The sequence below is a fragment of the Delphinapterus leucas genome, chromosome 13 (genome assembly GCF_059928025.1).
Source record: "Delphinapterus leucas isolate spDelLeu-1000000601 "Yukka" chromosome 13, BTC_Dleu_Yukka2, whole genome shotgun sequence".
Taxonomy (NCBI): Eukaryota; Metazoa; Chordata; class Mammalia; order Artiodactyla; family Monodontidae; genus Delphinapterus; species Delphinapterus leucas.
Genome location: NC_143141.1, coordinates 68,104,408 through 68,120,128, shown reverse-complemented (window position 1 = coordinate 68,120,128; position 15,721 = coordinate 68,104,408). Strand labels below are relative to the sequence as shown.

Here is a 15,721-nt window from a genome sequence, read left to right as displayed (position 1 = left end):
TAGGACTTTAATGACCATGACACATTTAAAAAATTATCTGAATATAGAGCTTCTGGGAAGAATTTTTTTAACAAAAATAATCCAAATGCAAAATAAACCTTTCTAATCAGTGGGTTCCTATTGCCGTTTGAGATCCATTTCGATAGCTTTCAAACAAAATGAAGCAATCAGATCTTACCTGGAAATTGTGTCAGAACCAAAGTCCACAGTAGAATTTTACTTTCTTCTAGAGTTTTTAGTAGTAATTATGATCATAAAAGCAAACATTTCGAGGTGAGATTTCCCCATGTTTAGAAGCTCTTGTGTGCTCTGCTCTGTCATTTATCTTGGAGTAAGTGTTGCTGCTTATTTGAGTTTTTCCTCTAAGAGCTGACTGCATGTAATGAGAACCTCTTGAATTTGCGTATTTACCAGCTTATGAATCATATCCATACAAATTATTTCATATGGCCCCTGCCACAGCCTTGTGAGGTAATGGGTTGGATGGCTTTATTCTGCACGTCTTTGTTCTACTCTTGACTGCAGGATTGGGAGGGTGGAGCCAGAGAGTGGTTTCACTGTATCCCATCTTGTTGAACCTCTGTCCGTTTCTTGGACAAATAAAACTCTTAACACTTATTCCATAAGACTGTTTGTTGTAAGAATGAAGTGAGATGGCATGTGACACCTAACATGCTGCCAGACACGTAGTCTGTGCTCCGTCTCTGTTAATTTCCCTCCTTCATCCTGACCTTCCCATATGTGCTCCATCTTCATTTCTCTCCTTCATCCCAACCTTTCCAAGTGCCTCGTGTCGTGTAATTTTCAAAGTACTGCTCATTAAAAGTGTGGGAGAGGCACTGGGGTTTTGATGAAAGAGCAGGGCTTGCACTGAACTCCCAGCTTCTACCATTTCCTAACAAAATGACCTTGGTCAAGTTTCTGATGAATGTCTCTGTAGTTTCCTAGTCTGTGAAATGGCTGTGAGTGTAACTTACATGGCCATGGTGTGTGTTTGAGCTTTGTAGCTTAGTAAGCGCCCAGTACATGTTTCATGAGTCCATCAGTCACGCAGACAGTGCTCTGTACATTTAGAAAGGCCCATATATACTCTATGTTCTCAGAATCTAGGCAAAAAAAAAAAGTGGAGAAGGGTGTGTGTGTTTATATTATCTATTGCCGTGTAACCGAGCATTCCGAACCTTAGTGGTTTAAACCAACAAGCAATATCTTACAGTTTCTGTGGGTCAGGAATTGGGAATTACCTTAGCTGATTGGTTCTGGCTCAGATTCTTTTATGAAGTTTCAGTCAGGGTATCAGGGAAGGGCAGCAGTCATCTGAAGGCTTGCCTGGGGCTGGAAGATGTGCTTTCAGGATTGCTCAATCATGGTGATTGGCAGGAAGCTTCAGTTCTCTGTTGCCTGGGCCTCTCCATAGACTCCTCAAGTATTCTCACAGCATAGGAGCTGGCTTCCCTCAGAATGAGTGATCCAGGAAAGAGAGCAGGATGGGAACTGCAGTGCAGTGCCTTTTATGATCTAGGCTCCGAAGTCACAAACTATCACTCTGCTTTATTCTGTTCTTTAGACACGAGTCGCTAAGACCAGTCCGGGCTCAAGGGGAGGGGAACTGGACATCATCTCCTGAAGAAAGACATAGCAAAGAATTTGTGGACACGTTTTCAAACCATCAGTGTTCAACAGGAGAGGCATTAACTTGATGAGAGTCAAAAGGGAAAAGTTGAAAATGAGTAACCTAAAAAGAATTAGCTGACAGCTGAAAAACTTAAAATGTGTAATTACACATCAGTAATTCATTTTTTATTGGCAACTAATCATTTTTCAATTTTATTTATGACATGATACTGGACCATATTTAGATATAATATGACGACTTTGAGAAAAGCGATATTTAGGCTGAAATCTTGCCTAATGGTGAGATCTATTGAATTTGGCAGTAATCCCTTGGGGAGAGTAGCTGGGGCCATTTGATGGAGTCATTTAAAAACTGAGCCAGGGAGAAATTTGTGCTGGGGAAAAAAGAACTGACAGAATTGGTGTTCTGCAAGCATAGATATATCTGATTCTATAATTCTAAATTACTTTAGAGATTTAAAAAATGCCAGTTTTCTTCTATTATAACTAATAGCTTCAACAGTTTTTTCTTTCAGTTGAATCCATCAAACTTTGGAGGAGTTTTGATAGTTGCACAAATATTCCTATGTTCAGCTTCCTTAGTGCTTCTCAAAATAAAAGGCATTCAAATTTCTAATATTTTGTTTGTACTGGGTTTTCATTACCTGCATGAAAGAGTTGGGATCTCTCAGAGGCACATCACTGTATCTACTCCTGGCCTGGCAGCTCCAGTAACTCAGAATGCCTGTCCAGGGCCCAGTAGGTTTTGGTTTCCTTCTCTATCCTGTCTTTTGACTTTTTCTTTCAAGCAAATTTAGGTTTTGTAAAGTGTAACAGGTCGTTTTCTTCCTTGTGTCTGCCTTTAATATAAGAGGGAAATTTCCAAGCCCCTTGTGGAAATAGTAGAACGTTGGTGGCTTTCAACTCCGTTAATGTTTTTGTGACTTCCAGGTATTAGCTGTCGGAGTTAAAGTCACTTCTCTGCCCTTTGTTTTGTCTGTCTTCCCCTGTATTCCCGGCCTGAGTTCATTTCCTCCCACTGTGTTCTTTCCCATGCCACTCCCCTCTCGCCACATACTCTTTCCCATTCCCAAAAAGGGAGAATCACCAGGTGGGACGTGTGTTAAAAATAGCAAAGGAGGATGAGAATACAAACTGTTTTCTTTGGCTTGATTGAGGCCAAGGGAATGTTGGAGGAGAGAAACATACATAAATAGAAGTATGTGCGAAGAGCCAAGAAAAAGTGGAATGTATGGTCGTGCCTAGGTTGGTGAGAATCGTGGATGGGAGTGAAAGGATGAAAGGTGGAGAGAAAGGAGGAAAGGTTTTCTGGGTGGGGGGGTGGGGGGGAGGAAACCGTGAGAAGGAAGCAGGCGTATGAGTGAGGATCGTTGGACAATTCTGCCCAGCTGATCCCCTGGCTGTATGCGTGGTTGCTGAAGTTGAGGCTAGATTGGATGTAGGTGGGCAAGAGTCTTCATTTCCTTTGAAGGAGTTTGATTTTGTTGGAAATATTTGTTTTAACAGTTACATAGACTAAATGGAATCCTATTTCTCCAAGTATATAGTAGAGATAATTGGGGACCCTCATGGGGAATGGCCCCTACTCTATCAAGCTTGTGAGTAAGTCATGAAATTTGTTCCTTGGTACACACGCAGCCCAGTAGATATGGATCATTTTAGTCAGACTTGCTTCTCCACGTGCAAGCAAACATGTTATTTATGGAAATGGTGAGTGATAGACTGATAACAAGTGCCTCCATTGACTTCTTTTTGGAAAAACAACAAATGTGGGGATAAATAAAACTTAATTCTGTTCTAAAATTAAGGGATAGAAAATTTGAATCATGTGAAGCGTGTCTAGCCCACTGCTTCTGTAAGGAGCCCACACAAACTGGCCAGATTGAATGAGTGTTAGAGATGGAAGACAGGTAAGTGTTTACTGCCCTGCAACTTGTTCTTTTGATTCAGAGACAGTGGTGAAGCCCTTCTCTTAAGCCTCTTCCGCTGCCCTGGCCACAGTGTGGAAGCTAGAGAGTTACGCTGTGGTGAACGCTGACATAGGTTGAGGGAAGTAGAGACTTTTCACGTGAAAAAGTGCGTCTTTTCAATGTTATTTATCCCTCGGGAGATGAACTCTTAGAGTAACATCTTGAACCATGATGCCAAAAAACTCCTCTAAAAAATCCCTGGGCAAACTTATTTAACCCTCGCCAAGTATGCTTGCCACAATTGTCAGGATTCTAGATCCAGGCCATGAATTACACTCTCAATTCAGAATTGAGAAAGTGGGTATATTGTGCTCCCTCACGTTATTCTTTATTACTTTTAAAGTTATTACTTTATGACTTTTAAAGTATATTGTGCTCCCTCCTGTTGTTCTTTATTACTTTTAAACACAAAACACATTAAGTCTTGTGTTTCTTCAACTCTGCAATCACAGCATCTCAAATACCACTGTTCATTCTGGAGGGGCTGGTTCTCTGGTACTAAGAATTAGCAGAGGAGAGATTTTCACATGCTCTAGATGGGGGCTTTTAAAGTCATGTTGAAGAAAACACCACGGGACAGTGGCCTGGTGCAGTTGTAGGACACCAGAACTGAGGAGGGTACCCCATGAAGTATGACTGGTCGGTTGAATCCCCTCAGGGTCTATGATGTTAAAGAAACATATTTTACAGAAAAGGTCAGAAAATGAAAATGTCAGAAAGTCATCCGTTTGTTTTGCTAGTTCTCTACTTTTATTACCAACTATATTTTCTTTCCCCAAATATACTGGGTCAGATCCTGCTGGGTGAGTAAACTACTTATTGGGTAAAAGTTAGCTTCTCTTGACTGTAAAATATATTATACCTTGAAACGTATTTGATTTTGTTCCAGGGATAAAAATAGGACCTTTTATTATATTTCTAGAGAAGAGAACTTAGGTTTGGTATTTAAAGAGAGAAAACTCCAGGGAGAAAAAGGAAAGATTAAAACAATCCCATAGTCTCAAGGTGTGCTTTTTAAAGTCCTACTGGGGGCAGTGGAGTCTGGCTGGCAGGGCAAGGTTGAAGTTGAGAAAACGTGCGATTCTAGGTGAAAATCCTAGTCCTTAAATCTCGAGTCAAGCTAAAGCAAAGATTAAATTAGTGAAATGGGAAATGAGACCCAACTTCTAAAATAAGTGGAAATTTGGGATGAAATCTGCCATCTTTATTGCTGGACTTCTGGATAGTCCCTCTCCCAGTCTCCCTGAGCTGGGAACCAAAGTGTATTTCTCTTTTTGGGTGGATTTAATGGCTTAGTGGCAATTCACATCAGACTCGAAGAATCTGGGTAGTAGTGTTTTTAATTTCCTAGTTGTTCTTAGCCTAACAAAGGGAATGAATACTAAGTAAATCAGAAATATATTAAAAAACTAAAATCCTTGGACATCATCAGTTTTATTTATAAAATGAGTGGAAGTTTTCCCTTATGTGTCAATTTGATTTTTGCATAATACGTTGTGGAATTTTGGGAGCAAGTAATTGTCTGTTTTTCTTTTGAAAAAGTGCTTGAGAAATTTGTTTCCTGTTTATTCAGTTATTCTGTCATTGGCATGTTTAATTGAAAATTTTTTGGTAATGGCCATTTTTTGGTAATGTTTTAATGATTTTAGGGAAAAATGTTTAGTAATGATTGTAGAGCTTCCTGAATAACAGCTTGTGCTTTCCCTTGATCTGAAGCTTTTATGACTAAAAGATTTCTCTCTGACAAATATAGCATAAAATAAATGTTTTGAGGCTAAAGGTTTCATAGAAGTGTTCTTTATTTTTTTTAAAAAATTACTGACAGTTATCCCTTAGATAAATGTTATTTCTTTAGTTCTCTGTCAGTGAAGTTTATTCATTCATTTGATATTTCTTGAGCACTTGCTATGAGACACATGTTGAGTATTTAGTAGTGACCAGACACATTCCCGCCCTCATGGAGCCTGTGTTTTTATGACAGTGATCCAATGCTAAATCTATAAAGCGTACTTATAAATAGGAAACGTAAAACAGGACACAGGGAATCAATGTGTGTGGGATGTTGCAGTTTTATGCCAGGTAGTCGGGAAAAACCTCCTGGTCATGTGACGCTCTGGTGAAGTCTTGAAGGTGAGAGAGGAAGCCATGTATATCTGGGGAAGAGTATTCTAGGCAGAGGGAACAGGAGGTTCCCTGAGATAGGAATGTGCCCAGTATGTGAGGAATAGCAAGGAGGCCAGAGTGAGTGCTTTGGGAACACGTGTAAGAGACAAGGTCAGGGAGCTCACAGCTTGTTGAGAGCCCAGTAGGCCCTCGTGAGGCCTTTGGCTTGTATTCTGAATGAGATGGGAAGCCACTGAAGGGAGGAGTGCCATGATCTGACTGCCATACATTAAAGGATGCACTGAATGCCGTGTGGGAAAAAGCTGTAGGAGGGCAAAGTTGGTAGCAGGAAGTCCAGCTGGGAGACTGTTGAAATAATCCAGACAGGAGATGATAGTGAATTGCACCAGTGTTTGCCATGAAGGTGGTGAAAAATTGTCCCCTCTGGAAATAGAGTTAACAGGGTTTGCATGTTGTATTGAGTCTCAGATGACCAAAAAAGGATCAAGAATAGACTTGCCATTTTCAGAGATGGGGGAAGACTTGAAAAGGAACAGGTTTGGATGTGGATACAGAGAGGGATCAAAGCTTAATTTTGAATGTTTTCTTGGGACAGCCACTAGACCTTAGACACCTACCTAGCAAAGTCTCATAAGCAGCTGGACAGCTGGATTCTTGGACACACATCTGCAGTACTCATATGCACATATACAGGGTCGAGGGGGTCCAGGCTAGAGTTAAACATTTTCTATACAGAAATCTGTAGATGGTATCTAAATCCATGAGATAAGACAGGATAATAGCATCTGGGAAGCCAGTATGGAAAGGAAAAGGCTACAAAGACTGAGCTCTAGGGCTTCCCCTGGACAGTGTCATGAGGAGCAGTGGCCAGCAAGGCAGGAGAGAACCGTGAGAGAACAGGATAACCTAGAAGCCGAGTAAAGAAAGAGTAGCACGAAGCAGAGGGGTTCTTCTGTGTCAAATAGGCTGGAAGTTTGAGTCATAAGGAGCCAGAGGATGTACTGTTGGTTTTGGCAACATGGGGGCCAGTGGTGACCTTCACAGGGGCAGCTTTGGTGAAGGGTTGACAGCAAAAGCTTGGCTGTGGCAGGTTCAAGAGAGAACGGGAGGGGAGGTGGTGGAGGCAGCCAGTAGGGCAGCTCTTTGGAGGGGTTTTTCTTTAAGGAGAGCTGGGAAATAGAGTGGCAGCTGCAAGAGAGTGGGATGGGGACGATGAGAGGAGAGGTGTTTTCGACAGATGGGGCGCAGTACAGCGGGTTTGCCTGCTGATGGAAATGAACGGGGAGGAAGTCTTTCGGCAAGAGAGGAAGAGGATGCATTGCTTTAGTGGAAGGGTTGGCTTTAGGTAGAACCACCTTCTTCATCGGGAGGGAGGCAGGACAACTATAGATCCAGGTAAGTCGGTAGGCCTGGCTTCGTAGCTTCTATTTTCTCCATGAAATAATAAGTGAAGTCATACTTGAGTGTTAACTAGTCAACCATCTGCTGCATTTCTGCCAAATGAATATTTTGGGGACTGTCGTTACATTTTTAAACATGGCTTATGTTTAGTACCTGCTTTTTGAGAACTAAGCAGTTCTTCAAAAAACTCAGAATATATCCAGAGACGTATTCTTGTATTAAATGATTTAATATACTCGCCTTCTTTGCCTCACTATAGGCCTGTCTCTTTACATGTATAAAAATGGAAAGAAATCATACATGTATCTGTAAGAGATGAGTAAGTGATACCGTTTCCTTCAGTGAATATTAAGGGAACATGGAAAGGAGGAGGAAGCACAGATGTTTTACTTTATATCACCTGCGTAGCAACTCTTTCTCTACCTCTTCATTTAGTTAGTTCTATGTGGAAAAACTACAAGAGGTGGTACTGGAAAGTAACCCTAGATTCTTATCTGAGGAAGTGCCCACAGCAGAACTAGAGATCTCTGAGTTTCCTTCCCTCTTGGAGAATTTTCCATGACTGGGGCAATCTGATGAAGTAATCGATTTGATACTGATTTCTATTTACATAGCACCTTCCTTGAGGAACAGAGTATTCTGTGGGCATTATTTTAAGAGTCCTGGAGGAGTTCAGCAAGGCTGGAGAGCTGAACGATCAAGTCTTGTTATTCTAAGCATTATTTAATACGTTTATGATTTGTCCTTCAAAGAATTCTTGGCCTCCCGGCAGGCAATGGATTGCAAAATGGGAGAATGAGCTGTTAGCTCAGTTTTTCTCCCACGTGACCTGGGTATTGACTCGGCTCCGAAGTCCCACTCAGTCAACAGGGCCGGATGCTTCTACTTCGCAGAGGATACTGCCGGTGCTGGTTGGCCTCCCCTTGTTGAAGTCGGATGAATGCTGAAGTGCTGTCGCAGCATTCTGGTTGAATGCAGAGGCGAGACTCTTTGTTCATGACCTCTGATGTGAGTCTTGAACTCGTTATATTTATTTCTTTAGCTGCCTTTTCTTTTGGTCACATCCTAGTTTAATGACTGAAAGATGGCAGCTAGACTGAAGTCCATCTGTCAAGAACAGTGTTCACATTTTTGAATTTTGCTCTGTCGTTAATGATTGGGAAGCAGAAATGAAAGCTTTTTATATTGGGGAGGGTATCAGCTCCACTTCCATCCCATTTGCCATTCAGTCTGAACGTCTGTGGTTTGTTTTAACCCACGTGCCAGCACCTCTTCTTGGAGGTATGAATGCACACAGGGTCTGGCAGAAGCTGCAGACGGGATGTCGACTTTTGAGTGTCTTGACTGACTGACTAGGAGGCCCAGTGGAGGTGCTGTGTGGCTCCAGGCAACCTGTTTCTAGCCAAGGACTCTAAAACCCAAAGTTTGAAAGTGCCTGGTTGACATTTCTGGGGCTGATTTACCTACAGGGTAACTCACATGTTTTTGTCAGAGGGACCAAGCAAGAAAACTGTGCCAACAGTTGCCCTGTTAACTCCTGACTCGTCTGACTTTGGCTTCTCAGGTTTGTAATTCTTAATCAGCCAATGCGTGCAGCTAGGGATGATCTTCTTCCACTGATTTGACCCGTGGGCTTCACTCTCATCACTGGTGAAGCAAGGCTCTTGGACCAGAATGGCCTCCAGCATCCTGTACGCCCCGATCTCTGTGGGGTTGTACAGTCATCGTTTGAGTCACTTTGTTCCACATTTATTGGGTTACCTACTTTACAGAAGGCACTAGGGGTCCTTAGGTATTAATTTATTCAAGGCATTTGAGGAAGATGCCTCTTAAACAGCAAATGGCCTGTGTAGGAAAGGCCACTGTCACTGAAGTCCCACTGAGCTCTTGAGAGATGAGTAGTATTGTCTTCAGCTTGTCACATTGAGGAATTTGAAACTCAGAGCACTGTATGTTAGTTTTGAGTGCTTTAAAACTTAAACTCTTTTACACAATACCCTAGATAATGTGGAAATGATTTTAAAGTAGTGGAAATGATTTTAAAGGAGCGAACACAGGAGAGAATATTATCTAATGCATTTAATGTTTACGGAGGTCCTCTCAGAGCTATGGATGACAGTCTAGTGTCAAACAGTTAAGTTTTTCAATGCTGATTTTGAGATTGTGGAAAACTTAACTAATAAGAATGGAGAAGTATTATAAATGCTTCCTGCAGACACAAGAGGATCATCTGAGAGTATAAGGGTCTCTTTTAGAATTAGATTACTTTATAGCAGAATGCTTATGAAACACGAGGGGGGAAGTATGAAATAAAATGTATTTTCTGCTTCCAAGAAGATGTGAACATTATAAAAATCAGAATTAAGTCATATGAAACTGTCTCTGCCTCTTGAAAATACAGATGATTCCAGGCCAAAAAGAATTTTTTTTGGCAAAGAAACCTACTAAGTTTTTTTAAAACAATAAGCCCAGAGAATCTCAAGTGCCTATAAAGTGACTACTATAGCTGGGAGGTAACATGGGCGTAATGATTAAGGGCCTGCTTTCTTTGGATGTCTCAGTTCGCTGAAGTGAGCATAACTTAGGTGATGGTATGAGCATCTGCATGGCAGCTGCTGGTACTGAGAGTTAATGCCAGAGAAGACAAAATAGTTGGCACACCATTTCCAACTTCATTATTGTTCCAAGGGCCAGAAAAAAACATAGAAGTTTATATTCTTTTGAAGTGGGACGATGTTGTCTCTTTTTTCTCTTGGGCTTCACACCCTTACACACACACAGTATTCTCAAGATATTTGTAAGCTTGGTCTGACAACTTAGAGTAAGCTGATTTTTTTTTTTCTTCTACTGTAAAAAAAAAAAACAAAAACTAGGTGAGTTTTGTCTGTTGTAGAATCAGCATTCTATTGTAGTTTTTAAAATTGATGAGGTATAGTCCTAGAGAAATTTTAAATGTCCTGAAAACATTTAAAGCACTGGTTTGAAAACTGTGTCTTTCAATAAAGTTTTATTGGGACACAGTCACACTCATTCATTGACATACTGTTGTTGACAATCTGCTTTCCTGCTACCTCAGCAGAGTTGAATAGTTGCAACAGAGTCCTTTAGGCCTACAGCTCTAAAATATTTACTATTTGGCTGTTTGTGGAAAAAGTTTCTGGATGCCGTCTTGCAAGGAGCTGGAAGACCTGGTTGGCCACTAGGATATCTTCACACACCAGACTATGTGTCTTGATCTCTTGCATTAGAACCACAGGTGAATGAGAAACAGTCTTGGAAAACCATTTGAAAAGAACTGAGGGTATTTCTGCTCCAGAAGAATCATTTTCTTTTAAGCGAGAGGGCCAACCCAAGTGGATCTCTTCAGGTCCCTTGTAACTTCAGCTTTCTTGGCTTCTGTGGTAATGTCTGTGAGGAGATGAAGGGCTGTCAGGTGGAAGAGGCATTAGATTGTGAGAATGTGGGGAGGTGAATTAGGATTAATGGGTGCAGCTGACTGTGAGGACGTAACTTCAGCTTGAGAATAGCACTTGTTAGGGACTGCCCATAACTAGAATGTGCCATCTTAGCAGGTAATGAGTTCCCTGTCACTAGAGATGTTCAAATAAAAGTTGTCAGAAAACCTTTGATGTCCCATTCCAACCTTGAAATTCTAATGGCTCCTTTGGGTAAGGTTTTTGTTTCCAAGCTCAGATTTGACCACATTTTATTTTGTTGTGGGCCTTTAGAGGCTTCTTGGATGATTTTCTGAAAACACAAATGCTGGTCAAACCAAAGCAATATAAAGGGGGAGAATCTCTTCTGTTGGGCAGGGGATGGTAGAAGATAGGCTGACCCAAAGGCAGGCTTTCCTTTGCCCACTGCAGTAACAGTGACCACAGGAAGGGCACTGCTTCCAATCAGCCTTAAAGCTTCAAAGGTGAATCATGTCTCTTCCGCTGTCTTGAGCTGCTGCTACCATTTTTGCTTTCTGCCTAGGCTCCTGGGAAGCGGAAGGACCTGGCTGGGGGCATTTCACAAATGTGGATGTCAAAATAGGGTTTCTGTATTGTGCTTTGCCCGAGTTTATATAGGGGCCTGGCTGCAAGTGGCAATCCTGGTTGAGGCCATCCCTTCTCTGTGCAACTCTGTTGTTACTGCGCAAAAGCAGCCGTAGACAGTATGTAAATGCACGAGTGGCTGTGTTCCAATAAAACTTTATTTACAAAAGCAGGCAGTGGGCCTGATTTGATCCCAGGGCCATTGCTTGCTGACCCCTGATAAACAGAGAAAATTAAAACTGGCTGGAAAACATCATTTCTAATTCTCTCATGTTTTGGAGAAAAGGTGAAATGACAGGTCCAGAGTCGTAGCATGGCTGAGCCAGGATTACCACCCAGAATCTGACTTGAAGATGACTGTCCATTATGTGATATTGTGCTGCCCCTGCTGTGTAACAGGTGATAGCATCTGGTTTTTAAAAGAGGGCTGTATGAATGAAAGAAATACCTCCTTTAGGTGGCTTGTGAGGAGCCGCAGTGAGAGCTCCAGGGTGGCATTTTAACCGAGGCAATCCTTTAGCCCAGGGCCTTAGCCTCCTTTTCTTAGATGGACCCTGTTCACAGTAAAACAAAATATAGGTTGCATAAATTCATATGGAGAAGGAGTGCCCGGAGATGTGAAAAAGCACTGGGCTCCTGCAGCTGCGTCACAGGGTTTGATCACTTCAGCTGGGAGTGCCAGGAGATTTGAGACAGATGTTTTCAGACATGCTGCATGCCTAAAACATTTCCAGGGGTCGGGCTGCAAATAGTGACTTAATAAGTGGAGGAACAGGGAAAGTATGCAAGTCGAGGACACAAGAGTTTATTCACCACTAGGTGCACGGCCAACCTCTGTGCATTACATCTGCCTGTCAGGGCTGGCTCTTTCATCTGTCGTGCCCTCCGTACTGCTCTTTGTCTGCCCGTGAATAAAGTGCAGCATTGTGGTTAGTAATCCCACTCCAGTGACTCGACTTCAAATGTGGTTTTGGAGTGCATCCCAGAGTTCTGTTTGCTAAGCTTCCTACTCCTGTTTCAGAGACACCACTGGATACAGAGCAGCGAGCACTAAAGGCTTCCCTCTTTCCTTAACCTGTCGGGTTGTGGGCTCTCTCTTTCCCCCTCTCCCTCCTTTCCTTTCTCTTTTTCCTTTTTTTTTTTTTTTTTTTTTTTAACCTTCCAAGGCAAGTTCATGGATACTAAGCTGATGTGTTTGTTGTTCTTTTTCTCCCTGCCTCCACTCCTAGTGAGTAACCACACTGGCCGCATCAAGGTGGTCTTTACTCCGAGCATCTGTAAAGTGACCTGCACCAAGGGCAGCTGTCAGAACAGCTGTGAGAAGGGGAACACCACCACTCTTATTAGTGAGAACGGTCACGCTGCCGACACCCTGACAGCCACGAACTTCCGAGTGGGTGAGTTCTAACTGTCCTTGCCGACTAGAGTTTGAGATCGTAGCATTTAGACACCCCTCCATTCACACTGCTCTGCTTGAATGGGTTTCTGTCTGTGAGTACGCATATGCTGCCTTCACGAGATCCTTTAAATTACTTTCGGAATAATTTTTAACTTGGTATTTGGTTTCTGAGAGAGATGGCAAGGAGAGTATTGCTCCTAATTGTTTATCATGTATACAGCCTTGTGGTGATGGGGAGGTACCAGTAGGACAGAAGGGAAGAGGCTTTAAATTAAGACCCTAATGTACAGCTTGCATTGATCAATTTCAAATTTTATCTGCTCAGTGATAAGTAGAATTTATGTTAGATTTGATTCATGTTATAAAATTTGGATGGTAGTGATTAAATTTAAACTTTTATGTCATAAATAGCCAGGTTCTAAAAAGTTTCTAAAAATTGTCAAAAATCTGTATTTCAGTTGTAGAAAGGGATACAGACTTCCACCTTTTGCCACGTTTCTGCTGTGTATCAAAAGGCTAAATTATAAGTTGAAATATGACAGGGATTTGGGAGAAGATATGCTAGTGGATTACTGTCAGCACTTAAAGCCTTTTAATCTTTCATAATTTAAATATGAACTATGGTAGTTACTGCAAAAAGGCTTTTTACTTTTAAATTCTTGTTTCTTTTTTACTACTTTGTAAATGGAGAAAGTATTGCGGACCACTGAATGCTGTCACACTGCCATGTTGTCATGCAATATGGTATTTTTGTCACAGAAAAATGTCTTTTATTATTTTTTGACCAATTATGGTTTGCCATGTGTACTCAAATAATCACAGACACCCACGATACTTCATGAGTTACTCACAAGAATAACCCAAATGTCAGACAGATAATAACACTGGCTAGATCTGGTCTTTTTATGGAATATTGCTGTTTAGTCTTGAGAGCATGTGTCTAGGAGGTGGCGGGGGGGTGTCTGTTTCAAACTGATTTCCATCAAGACAAAATACAAGGAGGCAGTTTGAAGTCCTTATTAGCTCTTTGATTATCCCACTGTTTTACTGTGACTCCGGTTTCTGTTGAGGTCAAAGCACTGCTCTCGATAGTCTATACTTGGAAAAAACATATGCCCATAGATACTATTTAAAGGGGTATTGTTAATTTCCTGGCTATGATAGGGGTACTTCAGGCATTTTTTTTAAAAGAAGTTAACTGTTAGGTGCCAAAGGGCACATTATGCTTTAGCAGGACAGAGAGCTGAGTCTAATGGGAAGTGTGTTAAACTGATGATCAGGAAACTAGATTCTGGTCCTGGTCCTGCCAGTAACTAGCTAATCCACAGGGTGCGACAGTTAATATTTCTGGACCTTAGTGTTTCTCATCCGTAAAATAAGTGGCTTATATTTAGTGATGTCTAAAATTCAGTCCATCTCTAAAATCCTAGGACTTTTTATCAGTAATAAGCCAAATTGTTTTTCAGCTGTTTCACAGGGCTGTAGACAAGGAAGAGAAAAAGCAATTCCCAATTAGATTATTATGGGCTAAATGGCTTATTCCCATTTTTACTTTCCTTGTTTGCCTTCCTTACTCTCATTGCTTTTCTTCCTCCGTCATCATCGATAATGTCTGCTCCTCTTCCTTTTGGCATTTTTCATAAACCTTTACAGTAGGAATGACAGAGTAATTGGGTGGGTGGTAATTTTTTGGCTTACAGTGTATTCACTTCGAAACTAAATATTTGAAGGCTTTGAGGAGCAGAGGAAGTCTTCTTGTTAAAACATGCTGCACACTTTCCTCTCTGGCATTAGAGCAAATGTTTAGGAACAGGATACACACAGCCTATTCAAGATACAAAATGGGACACAAGTATTTACCAAAAAATCTCAAAACTGGCACTAAAACTCTGCCACAAAAGGATTGGCAAAGCAGCTTAATTTAAAAAAATAAGAGTAACAGGGAGAGGGCATAGTAGTGAATAGTTTCACATTGGAAATCATGGGAATCGTTTCATTTATATCCTGAGCTATTTCTCTTCTGTACTTCGAATATAGGGTAATCTGACAGACAAGTTTTAAAAATTATTTTACTGAAGATGGTAATTTTGTAGAATTTAGAGATTATGATTCTCTAGAAATACAGAGAATTTCAAAATTCATTTTTAGGCATGCAAGATATCTTCTGGGGATTTACTGGTTTAATATAATGTTATTACTTACAGGAAGTGGTTTTCTAATTGATTTTTTCTCACTGTATTTACAATATGTTAAATCTTTTGACAAATAAGATGTGTTACATGGAAAATAGTAGTTTGAGGACAATTCAAAATGTATTGTAACTTGTCAGCTACTCTTTAGCCTCTGATATTTAAGGCTACTAAAAGGTGGGGACTGGTAAACTTTAAGGGGCCAGATAGTAAATATTTTAGACTTTGCAGCCCATACAGTGTGCGTCACAAGCACTCAACCCCGTGTGGTATCGTGACAACAGCCAGAGATGGTAGGTACGGGAAGGGTGTGGCTGCATTACAAAAACAGTCAGTGGCCTGAATTTGACGCTAGTGCCAGCATTTGCTGACCCCTGCCCCAAGGAGTCAAAATAATACAGGGAAAACCATGTAGATTTCATTTAATTAACCACCTTAATTAAATAATCCATTTTGATGATCAGAAGAGCAGAAATAATTTTTAACATTTCCATGGTGATGTCCAGTTATTTTGAAAGAGGTAGAATGGATATTATTGTCACCATTTTTTTGGACAAGGAAACAGAGGTACACTGACTTAAGTGAGTCTCCCTTCATTACACAGCAATTCAGTTAGCTGGGACTAGAGCCCAGGTCTCCTTGTGTCCTCTTTAACTCTCTGGGGTCTGACCGTGATGTGTAGGAGGGACGAGTAAGGGAAGAACCTGAGGGAGTTGGGTTTTCTGGGACGGCCAGATGGTATAAAAGAGAATTAGCAACCGGGAGTCAAACGGCCCTGGGTTCGAATGCTGGCTTCTTCATATCCATTGGTCGTGCTTACCTGGCTCACTGTCCTTTCCAGGTTCAGGTCACTCGTCCACACAATGCAGGTGATAATAGGTAGGTGGTGGGTTCAGTAGGCACAGGGGTGACATAGGTTCCTTCCTCCCTTTTTTGTGCTGCTCCTGTTTTTTCTTTCTGGTC

The 15,721-nt window shown here is 41.3% G+C and overlaps 1 protein-coding gene across 17 annotated transcripts in view; it reads left to right on the top strand.

Moving 5' to 3' along the window:
• The window catches only part of LTBP1 (latent transforming growth factor beta binding protein 1), a 425,591-nt gene that overhangs the window by 160,081 nt on the left and 249,789 nt on the right, over positions 1-15,721 (top strand). For 7 of the 17 annotated variants that reach the window (XM_022574111.2, XM_089922381.1, XM_089922382.1 and 4 more), the window contains exon 5: positions 12,400-12,567. The exons of 1 other annotated variant lie outside the window; for it this stretch is intronic. In XM_022574111.2, coding sequence (XP_022429819.2) covers positions 12,400-12,567 — 168 coding nt within the window. Of the gene's footprint in view, positions 1-11,130; positions 12,568-15,721 lie in introns of those variants that run through there. 9 more of the 17 variants (XM_089922393.1, XM_089922391.1, XM_089922389.1 and 6 more) reach the window with 5 other exon arrangements.